The sequence below is a fragment of the Phaethon lepturus genome, unplaced genomic scaffold (genome assembly GCF_000687285.1).
Source record: "Phaethon lepturus isolate BGI_N335 unplaced genomic scaffold, ASM68728v1 scaffold16820, whole genome shotgun sequence".
In the NCBI taxonomy this organism is placed as follows: domain Eukaryota; kingdom Metazoa; phylum Chordata; class Aves; order Phaethontiformes; family Phaethontidae; genus Phaethon; species Phaethon lepturus.
In genome coordinates, this window is record NW_010509951.1 from 1 (window position 1) to 14,422 (window position 14,422).

General features: G+C 39.7%; 1 protein-coding gene across 1 annotated transcript; it reads left to right on the forward strand.

Moving 5' to 3' along the window:
• Positions 1-1,170: 1,170 nt before the first annotated feature.
• POC1A (POC1 centriolar protein A) lies at positions 1,171-14,208 on the forward strand (the record flags this gene model as incomplete). Its single annotated transcript, XM_010291804.1, has 6 exons — positions 1,171-1,250; positions 2,259-2,430; positions 5,934-6,113; positions 7,238-7,345; positions 8,732-8,847; positions 14,075-14,208. Coding segments are annotated over exons 2-6 (699 nt in total), but the record flags the coding sequence as incomplete, so codon positions are not given.
• Between the last annotated feature and the right edge of the window lie 214 nt (positions 14,209-14,422).

Sequence of the window (14,422 nt, forward strand, 5' to 3'; positions counted from 1 at the left end):
TAGTGCTGCTGGGGTTGGGCTGTGCAGTCGGGGCTGACCTGGGCTGGGGCTGTGGGGTGGCTTTATGCAGTTGGGGCTGGGGAGGGACTGGAGGTAAAGATGGGCTTGGGGAGGGCTTAATGCTGCTTGGGGGGACCAGCCTTGGGTCTTGCGGTGCTGTTACTGCTGGGATTGGACTGTGTTTTTTGTGTGTGGAAGCTCTGGATCTGGGGAGGGCTGGTGCTGGGTGTTGTGGGGGGATGTCAGCCCTGTTCTTCTGGGGCTGGGTGTTTGAGCAGGCTGGGGCTGTGATCAAGTCCTGAGGAGGAGCAGGCTGTGGTGGGGATTGCCAGGGAGGCAGAGGCTGTGTGTGTGAGGGCAGAGATTGAAGGCTGATCAGCCTGTTCTGAAGTCTGGACAATTTTCAAGTGTTTCAACCTCTTGTAATGGTTCTCTCAGTATTTTTGGTTTTGCTTTGTGTCGTGTTGACTGCATCCCATTCCCGTGTCCCGTCCCCCCCCCAGCCCCCCGACCTCAGGTGTTGTTTGGCCTTTCCAGCAAGGCGTTGTGCAGGGACATGCTGTGTTTCCCAGATGTAGGGGCGCATCCCATTCCCATGTCCCGTCCCCCCCCAGCCCCCCGACCTCAGGCGTTGTTTGGCCTTTCCAGCAAGGCGTTGTACAGGGACATGCTGTGTTTCCCAGATGTAGGGGGAAGGGTAGTGGGTCACTCTGTTTTGCTGCAGTTATGATTCTACCTGTCTCTTTTGGCAGGTGTGTTAGGTCTTGCAAATTTGTCCCTTCTGTGCAAACAGTAGCCTCTTGGCTACCCCTGGGCTGAGATGAGCAGCTGTCAGAGCAAAGCTGAGCTTGACTGCCTGCTCAGGTGGTCTGATCAGTTCCAAAGTGAGCTTTGGGGTCTCTGCTCTAGCAGCATGTTGTAAAAGTGCCTGAATGATTCATGCAAATCACCTAGGATCCAGGGGGTTATCAGCTTGGATAATTTGCCTCTCTTAAAGTTTGTTGATACATATGAAATTTGTATGTTGTGTTGCACGGTATTCTTATCTCTACTTGTTTTTTGTGGGATGAATATGTGGCTTGGTTTGCTTGTTGTAGAAGTAAAATGGTTTTATTGTGCAAAGATTGTTCTTAATCTATAGTCTCTGAACATTACTGTCTTCTAGGAAGATCCATCCCTGGAGAGACACTTCAAAGGCCACAGAGATGCTGTCACTAGTGTGGACTTCAGTCTCAATAAGAAACAATTGGGTAAATTGTCTTCCTATGTTTTGATGGCCAGATGATAAAGAGCTTCTCTGCTTTAGTTAAGTGGAGGGAGCAGTGGAGGTACTGAGCTCTACAAGAGCAAAGAACTTGTTTTCATCATGAAGAGATTGTGGAGAATTTCAGGATGAACATTTCTGTGTGCTTTGGAAAAAACAAAACCCTGTTGTTGAACCGTAGGAGTTGCAGATTGTGTGCATCCTGGTAGACCTTTAGGGACATCTACCATTGCTTATGATTTCACATACATGGCTTTACCATGCAGTCAACTTAAGGTAAATCTTACCTTCTCTTCTTCATCTTTCATTTCTCCCCTTTAGACAGCTTCCCATGGTTATGCCATGGCTTGTGTCCTTGTTGCTATTCAGTAACCTGCTATGTTAAAACCGCTCATGACTATCATCAAGTCCTGCTGACCCATCCTGCTAATACAAACTGAACACTGCTCTAATTGCTTTGCCAGCTTGGATTTTTCATAAATTGCTAAAAACTGCTGAGCTGGCTTTGATCAACATTTTGCAACGAGAGAGATGTTGGAGGTGGATGTAGCTGGGTTGTCTTTAAGTCACTGTCACAGGACTTCTCTGCTTAATCTGTAGGGTGTTACTTGATATTTAACCTGCTGCAGCTGATAGCTGCATCTGCTTCCCAGTGAAAAAAGTGATGAGATAACCTTCACCCGCAGACCTTCTATGTGTTTCCTTAATGTGTATGTATTTGGAAGAAGTTCTGCAACTTGTGTGGCTTTTGCCTCTGTGGCTGTTGCATGAACTGACTCTTGGAAGTAGAATTGTCAGTCCAAGCCAGTGCATGACATAGTTTTATTTGAATTACTACTGAAATATACAGTATGTGATACACTGGTGAAGTGCAAAGGACAATGTGCTTGAGATTGCTGGAAGCTGTGATGGTAAACTGCGTGTGAAATGTAGTTTCAATGTAATTGGAGTGGAACTAATGCAAGTTTGGTTTGGTTTTGTCTTTTTATTTCAGCAAGTGGCTCGATGGATTCATGCCTGATGATCTGGAGTATGAAACCTCAGATGAGAGCCTATCGCTTTGTGGGCCACAAAGATGCAGTGATGTGTGTTCAGTTTTCACCTTCTGGTCACCTGGTGGCTTCAGGCTCTAGAGACAAAACAGTCCGTTTATGGGTTCCCAGTGTGTAAGTATCGATTCCCTTCTGTCTCTCTTTGTGTTTTAACTATGGATTGGGATTTCCTTTTGCTTCTTGATAGCAGTTCTTCAGCTGTGGCATTGGGATCTGTTTGAAGGAAAGAAGAACCATTTTATGTGGCAGCTCTGACAGAGGAGAGGTAATCTACTCTTGAAATTGCATTGGAAACAAAACTAAAATCCTTTGCAAAGCTTAAAGCCAGTATTAACTTCCTCTGCTAGTATAACAAGTCACTAATGTAACTTGTAATGTGGTGAATTATTGGATTTTTCTTCCCCTTCCTCACCCAGTCTGTCTTTCCTCCTGGCAAATCAATCCTTTGCTTCTCTGCTGGTGTTAGGCAAGATGCTGAAACACAAATTGGGGTTTAGTGATGGAGATACCTGTTCTGTGAGCAAGGTGGAGGTTACAGGCTTGCATGCTTGCTGTAGTCCCCAAAACGGTTAGGTACCTTTAGTCTTTATTCCTCGGTCTCAAACTAGTAACTCTGTGTTCCACTGATGGTAAATGATGGCATATTATTAAGATAAAAGACTACTTTGGATTGTGTATTGACTTTTTTGTGAGCTTGTATATGATTAAAAAGAATTTACTTACCCTTTCAATACCTTAGCTGTCTTAATATATATTTATGAAGCTTCCATTTTTGAGTAGGGGGTTTAGTTGCTTTAACTCATTAATGCTTGCCAAATCCTTGACAATCATTCGCTGAGAAGCCTCAGAACTTATATTGTTTTACTCTGCTGTGCGTTGTTTTAAGTGATACGATTTCAACAAGGAGCACTTAGTTGAAATACAGCACAAAGAGGAGAGAGCTGCAGAACTTCTGCTTGAAAACTTGATGCGAGTAATGAGAAGCTTTTTGCAGCTGAGATGCAGAAAAGCAGCTGTCTGTTTCCTCTGGTATCTTGGTTCCCACACTATAAACAGTGGGATTGTTTTTTCTGAATGGACAGGCACATATAAAGGTATTTGAGGTTCCTTTGCTTGTGAGGTTGTAAATTGCTGCTATCAAAGACTAAAGGACTGTGTCTAGAAGCAGGCCTGATGATTGTAGTGGCAAATAAAAAGGATTTAAAAAAAAAAACCAAACCCAAACCAAACAAAAACACACAAAAATATACCTCAACTTCAAGATAAACATGTCACTTCAGGAACTTGGGAAAGCATTTCCAGTTGTTTATTTTTGATGAGTTATTCTGGTTATGATTACCCATTGGAAGGTTTATTTGATGATCTATTAAACTGTAAGTAACCTGTGTCATGGAACTGATAGGTTGTGAAGGTGACTTTTAAAAATGTGATAAAAGTGACTTTTAAATATCTGCGATAAGTTTTGCTAGACTAATACACTGCTCTAAGTTAAACTAGATTCATGTCCTCATTTTCCCCTACCTATTAATCATCATGATGCTCACCTGAAACTATCAGAATGCATGAACTCCTGTAAACATAAATTCCTAGCACTCACTTTGTATTCAGAACAAGTTATGCATCTGGGGCAGATGCACCATTGTGACAAAAGTATAGGCCCTGCTTTTTAGGCAAATTCCAACTTATCCTTTAGCTACAGAACTGTCTCAGTGCATTCATGATGGTGGAGTGACTAAACAGTAAATATGGCAGAAATTGCATAAAGTTAAAACTTAATTTATAGTGAAGTGAAACTAAAATATGCAGCTTGTAACTTCAGTTACAATTAATTGCAGTTTAACCTTTCCTGGGAGAAATGATCACAATGACATGTCAGCATATATATTATTAACAGACATAAGATGGATTATGAAAAAAACTTAACCTTACTGCTCATCAGTCTCCTATGAAGAGACTAACAGTGTCATTTTGCAATCTCCAGAGCTGTGCTGCTAACACAGAGTATTGAAAATAAGTTACAGTGTAAACTTGTTAGATTTCTCAGAAGCTAAAGTATAAATTTTAAGAAAGGACTAGAACGTGGTAGGAAAACTGAACTTAAATGATGTGTTGGGTGATTCTGTCTTGATTGCTTGATTATGAGCTCTGTGGTCTAAACTGCACCTATGATTGTCATGTCAGAAAAGGGCCAGTGTGGAAAGGGAGTTAGGCTGGTTGTGAATACCTTGGTGCATGGCACATTTAATCTGTGTTTATTCAGTATTCTTTGTCAATTTAGCTTCTCTAGATGGAACAAAAAAAAAAAAGCACTGAGGCTGAATCAAGTTTGAGACCTTCAGCTTGCCAGTTTTGTACTGTCATTAAAAGGGGAGGGAGAAGCTGCCCCATGGTCTGTTTGTAGGCCAGGCCTTTATTTCCAAAGAATCTGAAAACTTGCAGTCCCTTTCAAGGGTGATATGTTACTGAAGGAGTTAATGCTACACTAGTGTATGGATTTTTGTCTTAGGGGTTTGTTTTCTATAAGCCACGCTGACAGCATTTTGTAATTTAATGTTTCTGCATGAGTTTTTATCAGACTTTGGGATGTTCTGTGGTTTTGGACAGAAAGAAAGCTTTCCTGAGAAGTAACCTTTACTGTTCCTTGCCTTCTGGCAGTTAAAGGATTAAATAAAACTATGTAGCTCTGACCTTTTCTGAGGAGGGCCTGAATATTGCTAGAGGGTATATAGTATTTTGATTTTTTTGGCCTTTACAGTTTTAGTAGTCCTTAGCCTCAGTATAAAGCTTGTTAAATCCTAATGGAGGAGGGAGCAAACCACCATGTCGTTCTGTTGTTCTCTTCTGTCTGTGAATATGGAGTTCCTGGTAGTACAGCACATGCTGGAGATGTTTCTTGGACCAAGAGTCCCATATACCTGTTGGATCTCTAAATATGTTGTGCTTTAGATCTCTAAATATGCCTTGTGTTTATTTGCCAGAAAAATGCCTCTTGCATGTATTTGAAAATGATGGGTAAAGAAGAATAACAATACTTTGTCTTGCCTGGCTGAGTTAACGGTAGCTTGCTCAAAGTTGTACAACATCAGACACGCTGAATTCAGTTGTTATTTCTTGTGTGATGCTGCATTGGAAGTGTTCAGCTGGGGTATGGGCCATTACAGCAACGGCTGTGAGGTAGTTGGCTGCTTGGCTCTGTCTAGATGAACGGTGAAAACGCTTACCTCCCTCCTCACCTGCCTTGCAGAAAAGGACCTGGAAACATTACAGAAATTCAGCACCTTTTGTATTAACGTTTCCATAAATGTTGTTTTAAATGGTTGCACAAATTAACAGTAGCATTTTTTACCCCTTTATAGGAAACATGGGTTGTTTCCTGTTGGATTGGGCTCCAGTATTGAACTGGAACAACTGGTTTTAGCTCTGTGTTCTGTGTAGCTCATGAAGCATGAGTTTGTTTGGGCTTGATCAACTTTTTCTTCCTAATGTAAGCACATGCAGTTCCCCTGGAAATGGTGGTTAGTAGCATTGCTCAGCATATAGAAGCTTTGTGTTTTCAGGTACATAATGTCTTTGCTGTCTAGCTGTGCAGTTTTAAAGTATTCTTTCCTTCTGTATAGCAAAGGAGAATCTACTGTCTTCAAGGCTCATACGGCAACTGTACGAAGTGTTCATTTCTCCAGTGATGGCCAGTCTTTAGTTACAGCTTCTGATGACAAAACAGTCAAAGTGTGGACAGTTCACAGGCAGAAGTTTCTGTTCTCACTTAGTCAACACATAAACTGGGTTCGCTGTGCCAGGTAAGTACGGCTTTCTGATGAATAGACAGAGGGATTTATCCCTCAAAGCACAGACTGAGCGTCATGATCTTGTGCAGCACACTTCTGTTCAGGATGATTCAAGCATGTCTAGTGATTGAAATACAGTGCTGACCTGCAGAGAGATACCTTGGATAGTAGTTGCGTACTTACTTTCTGCTTCTTCAGTGATCTTTGTCAAGCAGAAACTTTCCTGCTCAGTGATTTGCTTTCACCTGGTATGGAGACTTTTGCATCTTCAAGTCGCTAACAGAAGCAAAATGAGAGATTTATATTATAGCTGTTATTTCAGCTTAGTTACCTTTAGACCTGTCCTGCCTCTCCTTAAAAATGATCACCTGAGCTCCTTCCAAAATACTGAAAGTACTGCTGTCATAAAAACATTATTTCCTTATAACTGTCTCAGATTTGGTTTTCAGTTTTCCATCTCAGTTATTCTGAGGAGTTTTTATGTATGTATGTATTTGGGATAAAGCTACAGTTTCTCTGGAGGTGAAAAGTTCATTATGGTTCTTGAATGTGGTGGTAGCAGTGACTGATAGTACTATAGATGCCCACAGTAGAGCAGAAAGAATGTTTTTCCAGTATGTAAGGTGATGATCTCTAGGGGCTCAAGTCCCGGTCGTGTAAAATTATGCCTCTGAAGAGATATGTTGATCTGTCTTGTACATGAAACTTTGCAATAAGAGCTTAATGCATTCCTTTACAGCACTAAATGATGAAGCTTTTATATTGGGAGTAATTATATTGATGTGAATGTTTGGCAAGGGTAGGAATTGTTTTGAATCAGGAAGAGATCAAGAGAAACAACCTGAGATACACTTAAGTTGAAGCAAGTAGGACAGGAGATCTTAAGTCAGACTGAAGACTTTCTTGAGGGTTACTTTATGTGCTTGTGGAATTAGGGATAGTTTGAGGACTCTATGGCTTGCTTTTTTTTTCCCCTTCAACTTACAGTGATTGGAATTTCTTTTTAGTCTCACTGATGCTGGTGTGACTTGAGTGAAGTGTGTTTACCAGCATACTTTGACAGCTGACCAAATCCAGCTGACCCTGTACACCTTTTGTCTGGGGGCAGTTCTTAACTGCTATAACTCTTGTCTTAGATTCTCTCCTGATGGACGATTAATAGTGTCAGCCAGTGATGATAAAACTGTCAAACTGTGGGATAAAACCAGCAGAGAATGTATACACTCCTTCTGTGAGCATGGTGGGTAAGTACCTGGTGGTGCACAAGGACTGACCTTCTTGTGATTGCTGAAATGGGGGTGCCAGGTGAATGTGCACCTTGTTCTGTGACTGCAGTCAGAGGTCCTTGTCCTGGCAATCACTTCTACCTCTAAAAAAAAAAATCATTCGCAGCTATTAAAAAAAAAAAAGGCAGCCAGTGGAGAATGAGATGCAAAAAGAGCTTCCAAAACTTTTGACCTTCTTACGACGTGTCCAGATTAGAACCTTGAGGCTTACGTTCAGATAACTGTCCAACACGTCAAGCTTAGTTTCTTTATGCTTGCTTATTTTTGGAGATGCTTAAATTCTGTATTTCTTCTTCTAGCTTTGTTAAGCTTTTTTATTTTGTCCTGAGTTGAAGTAAATTAAAAGATCAAAAGTGTACTGGCAGATTGGTACTTGGATGGTTTGTTTCATTCTCAAATTTCTGAATAACAAAGTTATTCCAAAAAACACTTTGTACTCGGAAAAAACAGCTGTTGAATTGTTTTTTTGTATGGAGACTATTGAGCCACAGCAAAAGTTAATTTGTCCAGAAACACAAAACAGGTCCTTAGAGAACTGAGACTGGAATCTTCCTAGTTTCTTGTTGCATTGAATTTTTAAGTACAAAGGTTTGTTCTTTCCAGGTAATATGCAATGATATTAAGACAAATTCAGACTGTTATTCTTCAAAGCATTAGAAAAAAATATAACTTGTCCAAACTACCAATTGAAATACCTCTACTTTCTCAGCATTTGTTACAAGAATACTCAAAAGCTAATTAATTTTATCCAATTTCTTGCATGAATTGGGTGAGGAGTTACAAGATGCTCTTTGCTGAAGGTTCTGAAAGCTTTACTGTACTTGTGTGTTCAAAGTAAAAATTTATTGCATACAAGTGCGGAAAGGAATTTGGTCTCAGCCTTGCTGCCTCGCCTTGAAGTGGCAACATAGGGTTTCAGGCACAAATTCAGCAAGTTCCATCTTAAAATTATCTAAGAGTAGTAAAGAAAAATATCTGTTCAGTCTTGTACACACCACTCTAGAAATCCTGTTAATTTAGTCATAGACATATTATGGAGACATTAAATGAACACTTGAAAATGTTGTGACAGATTCATCAGACTTCAGGAGGCTTGTATCTACAGCTCCTACACCTGTAATGCAGAAGGTTGAAGACGGTATGCTTAGATACAATCCTGCAGTCTACTTGGGGTTATAAGCAAGGTCTTAAGAGAAATTTAGCAATATGAATATTCGGGTTATTTCCTCCTTTCTATAACATTCAATGCATCATGATGTATGATGCACTGGTCTTCTTGAAAAGACCATTTTGATCTTTAGCAAGAGTTGAGTGTAAACAGTTGGATTTAACTGCAATTTACAGGTTTGTGAATCATGTGGACTTTCATCCCAGTGGTACATGCATTGCTGCGGCTGGTACAGATAACACAGTGAAAGTGTGGGACGTTAGGATGAATAGACTACTTCAGCATTATCAAGGCAAGTTAAGATCTTGGAAAAATCAGACCTTTTCACATGTTGATATGAATTGCTCTGAAGTCCAAGGGTTGTTTCTCTGTCACCTGCTACTTTTCCAGAAAGGCACTGGCTTAGGCCTGCTAGTGGAAGCCTTTTTTTTCACCAAACATCATACTTTGCGTTGTGTTAGCTCCAACACTGATTCTCATACATTGGTGAAAAACAGCTCTGTTCTGATTTCTTTCTCTGTCCACCATCAGAAAAGGTGAAAAAGCCCCGATGCTGACACTGTCTCATGTTGCAGGTGTGATCTGCAATGCCAGTTGGCTTTTATTCACTGTTCTTAAGTGATACGCAGTAGAAAGGATGTGGCCTCTGCCTCCAAATAAGCCTGTGGGAGGAGCCAGATGCATTCCAGCAAAGCAAAAGGTTAAGTTCTTGATGAGAGATCTAGGAGGCATTAACAAAAGAGGAAAATCAAAATCAACCAATTGCAATTTTGTACCATGATCCATGTTTACAGTTCTTTCTCCAGTGTATCCTTTGGTTTTCAGCTTCCAGAATTGACTTTGACCTTGTTATGACTTGTCTGGATTGGCTTGTCCTTGGAGTAGCTATCTTTTATATTTCAGAGTCTACACTCTTCTTAATCCGTACCTTCAAAATGGCATCTCTTCCCATTACCTGTTCTTGTCAAAGAGATGAGTGCTGCGCTTTGGTAGAGCTGGATAGAAAAGTGTCCTTTCCCATCCCTGCAAGCTTCTTTGCATTTGATAATACTGTTTTGTGCGTGTTAGTTGCTTGAGCCTAAACATGGCTTTTATTTTCTTCACTAGTAATGATTTTTAGGACTGCCATAGTATATTCACATATATACTTAAGCACTGCTTCCAGTACAGATAGCTTATTAAACTTAATTTGTTAGCTTTTCATGAAGACTTCATCTGGCATCCTAGTAAAGCAGATCAGAGGTACGGTGCTGGAGCTCGATGTATTGTTCTTTCTGCCATCCATATCGGATACTGTCAGTTCCTGCTGTGACAGCCTCACAGTTGAATGCAAAGCGGAAAAAACAGAGTAGTAACATAGTTTGCAGTTGATCCCTACTAACTTCTCAAGTTGAGAGACAGAAATTGAGTTCTAAATTAAAGCTGTTGGTCCTTCTGGCTTTATGTAACTAGAGTTGTTTTTTAAAGTGCTTTTGACTGTGTATCCCTTTAATCATAAGGTGGTGAAAGAAATTGCGTAGTCTTTCAGTACAAGTTCTCTAGTTTTCCTTGATATAGAAAGGCAGAGAAAGTAGCAATGTTTAAGGAGTAGAGTTCCTCTGTTTGTTTTCCTTCACAGCAACATGTGAAGGGCTAGACAATTACTTGATAAGTAATGGGAGTTACTTATCTTGAAGCAAATGCAGATTGTCTGTAGAGAAGCTATTAAGATTATGAAAGTCCTTTGGGATCCATTAAAAAAATAAATAAAAGCTCCCCCAAAAGAGGTTGCTGTGGTGTTGGGAACAGTCTGCAAACTTTAGAATCCTTTTGTGATTCTGCTGTATGTAGAATGCTGTTCTTGTGCTCTTTGCATATAGATGGAAACACCATTATGATCAATTGATCTGGCTGTTAAGCACTGATGGGGACACCATCATCATTGGAATAGGGTTTTTTTTCTTGGGTAGCAAAAATAAATAAATAAATCCTATTTCTAGTATCAGCTTCCTGCACCTCAATTGTTTCATTCCTGGCTTTTAACCTGAGGTCCTCCTCTCAAGTATGTTCTCCTTGTGTAGTCAAGTTGAGCACTCTGAACTCTTTCAGCTGTAAACCTGCCTGTGCTCCTTGAACTCTCATGTAATATGATTTATTTACTTTATTTAGTTATTCTTACAGACTTTCAATCACTTTCAGTTCTCTGATAGTTAACAAAATCTAATAGAAATTAAACCCTTTGAGGACTGTTCACCAGTGTTGAGCATTACAATGATGAATACTAAAGTGCGAGTCTTTGTGTAGTAAGTATTAACTTGTGACCCATATCAAAACTTGGAAACGCCTTTCTGAAGTCTTGTTGCTAAAATAGGCGTGTTTAAATACTTGAACAGTGTCAGATTGTCCTTTAACGTACTTTAATCAGCTTTTCAACAGCAGCAAGATCTGCAGTGTGTGTTTCCAGCCACAGTATAACTTGGCTCAAAAATCATCCCTTCCTGCTTTCCACTAACTGCTATTAAATTGTCTGAATCTAATGTGGTTTCGGTTTGCCTGCCAGGTTTATCTTATGTGTCTTGGAGTTACATGTTTCTCCTGTATCCCACCCTTACTGAATGGCATTTTAGTCTGACACCCTTGCTCGATAGCAAGGCAATAGTGATCTTTCCTGCTATGAGTGTTATTTTTAACAGCTACTGTGTAAATTCTAATTATGTAATTAAACTTTGAACTAGAACTAGTAATAAAGCCAAAGAAACCTAAAATTGCACTGGTAGCTGTATGCAGTCACTTCATGCAGCTGCGACTGCAAACTGATGTATTTGTTACATGTTCTGTAAGCCCTGCTCTTCTGAGGGTTATACACATGTCTTTTGGCTAGATCAGGTTTAGTTTTGTGGCGCTCTCATGTGAAGCTGCCACCTCAGTCCCACTAGAGGGCAACTCTCCCCTCAGTACGTGCTTATGCTGCCTAATTTCAAGGGAATCCATTTTAAAGATTAAGTTGCATCAAGGAGTTAATGGACAGAGAGCCCTGCCACAGACTCTTGTGTGTTAAAGTTGGGTTGTTTTCCCGAACTGATTAGTCTTTTAGTAATGTTGCTCTTGTTGCCAGGAATTGTTCCAACTGTGACATTTGTCAATGAAAGTTGGAAGTAGACTGCAAACTGCAAAGCCTTTTGTATGGTGTGTTTTGTTGTTTGTTTTTTTTTTTTAGCAAAGTAAAGTATGCTCTGGTCACGTTTACTGTATAGGAGAACAGACATGCTTTCAATGTGCTACTTGGTGTTAACTTTTTGTACAGCTCACCATCCTCCTAAAAAAAATGACCAATGTTTCTTGCCTGACACTTTTTTTTTTCCCCTGTGCAAAACTGTGTGTGGGGCACCTCTGTTGCAGGTCTATGGAAACAGCTCTGACATTTTTTACTGCTGTTTTAAAAAGAGCAATTGGTACTTTTATACAGTTCAGCTGGGGCTGGGTGGTGGTTATCTGTTGACTGGGGACTGTGGCTGTGTCAAGTCAGTCCTAATTCGTCTTCTGACTGCTGATTACGAAGAGGTTACATTCATTGATTACATAAAAGTAGTATTGCCAGACTTGGGACGGTTATGTTCAGTCATTCAATAGGCTGACATGACTCTATTTTAAGTAATTAACCCCCCAGTTAATGGTCTTTTAAATGGCCATTATTTTTCTAGGGCTTGGCTAGCAGAAGGATAGGCTTGTAGCAACAAGTCAGTGGGAGATGCCACCTTGTGCTGCACTGGATTTATTGTTTACAGCATGAAACAAAGTGAGGTCGCAGGATGTGTTGGCAAGTTTTTGGAGAGGTATTGTGAACGGTCTTGTGGGAGGTGTGAGCTGTTTTGGCAGAACAGAGATGAAGTTTTCCCTGAGCTTATGACAGCCAAGAACTCCTTGGCACAGTAGCTGTGACTGCTTACACAGCCACAGTCTGTGTGATTTCTTTCCATTATGAAAAGTTTTTTTTGGGGGAAACTGGAAATACTTAATTTACGATCTGGAACTTAGAGGATATGTTATTAACTTGGCCTGTTTCTGGTGTGATTCCTTTTACGGCTTGCCTTAGTTGGCAAAATAGGTTCACCTTTATCTGAACATAGACACTAATGGTGTAAGGAATATTACAAATTGCTAGGAATAAGATTTTCAGAGGAGAAATCTATTTAGCGTTCGTTCAGGAGGAAAAACTCCATGTAGACTTTTTCTCCTTTAATACATAGTGCAATACAGGGTTGTCACCTATCTTGAGTTAAGGTTTTCTTCTGCATTTTTAATAGTCCAGGTCAAGAGGAGTTACGTTCTCAGAACTTAAGCTGAGGTATCTAGTGTTCTTCAGTTTAAAAAGTAGATGCATTCTGTATTACAATTGAGCAAGGTTATTTCAGCTTTATGCTTCAAATCCACATCTATAAAAGGTAACATTTGGTTCTAATGTCTTTAAAATTGTATATTGAGGGTTTTTAACATGCAGTTTGCATTTGCAATATGCACAGTAGACTCAAGGGAATATAAACTTAGTTGGGGGCGATGGGCTAGTAGTAGTAGATTTGAGATGTCAGAACTTTTGGAGGACACATAGTATAATTAAGAATAGTTGGATAGTTAAAAGCCTCTTCAAGCATAATATTGTATATATATACTTAATATTCTGTAATTTCACATAAGCTCAAAGCTGTACATATGTAAAGTACTGAATGTTATCACAAATAAATATGTTCAATAGCCTGTTTTGTAAAAGTTTGGAGAAGGAAAAAAATCCCTGCATTAAGTAGATGTTTAATGTCACAGTGAACTTAAAAGTGTAGTTTGGCTTTTTTCCTGGAGCATTTTCTTTAACTCTTTTCAAAATAACTCTTAGGCTTCATCGTCATGCAGGAAAGATTGCTTTATTGGAAGTTCACACTTGTCATTGTCTATTCATACTTGTTTTAAATTTTTGGTGAGGTGAATTAGATGTATGAAGGAATAATGCTTATACTGGACCATTTTCAAATTTCGGATTCTTTCCTAGTTTCTCTGAAACACAGCCTTGGTTAAAGTTGGGTAGTAAACCAGAAGAACCTGTGCAACTTTTGAGTTTCTTTCATCATAATTTCACTCTGCTCCTTAATGTACCAGCACATAGATTTTATTCTAGAATCACTTGGGAGCGAGAACAGCTCCAAAGTAGTAAAATATGTCAATGTCCAGCTCTCTCACAGAATCATATAGCTCACTTGTTCATACTTTTTGGGGCTATGCTGGAAGCTTTTGTAGTCTTAAATCTCCCAGAATAATTGGCAAAGCTTCCTTTTTCCTTTCAATAAAGTAGTGATTATTTTTATAAGAATTGAATGCTGCCGTTGTTCTCCAATGCGTTGAAGAGTTTTTGTGGAATGTTTCCCTCATGATAATTTTCCGGTTAAACTTTGTAACAGAAAATTGGAATGTGCTCATACTTTATTTTATTCTTTTGCTTTAGGCTGATGTAAACTGTTCTCAGTGATTATTATGTATGTTTTTTCCATCTTTAGTGCACAGTGCTGTGGTAAACAGTCTTTCCTTTCACCCCTCTGGAAACTATCTGGTCACTGCTTCCAATGATTCAACTCTTAAAATTCTGGACTTGTTAGAAGGAAGACTTCTGTATACTCTTCATGGTCACCAGGTGAGATAAAACCTTTTATACAGTAACCTACAAACCCATAACAAACTGGGCAAGTTTGTACTTGAGCCTTTCATTCTTCATGGCCAAAAATCTTTTGAAAACTTCCTTGCATAAAATGATGATGATAGTACTAACAATAATCTTTGAGATCATGACTATTTTGAAGGGAAGGCCTACGGAGAGGGAAGGAGGTAAGGTGGGAATGGAGAGGATG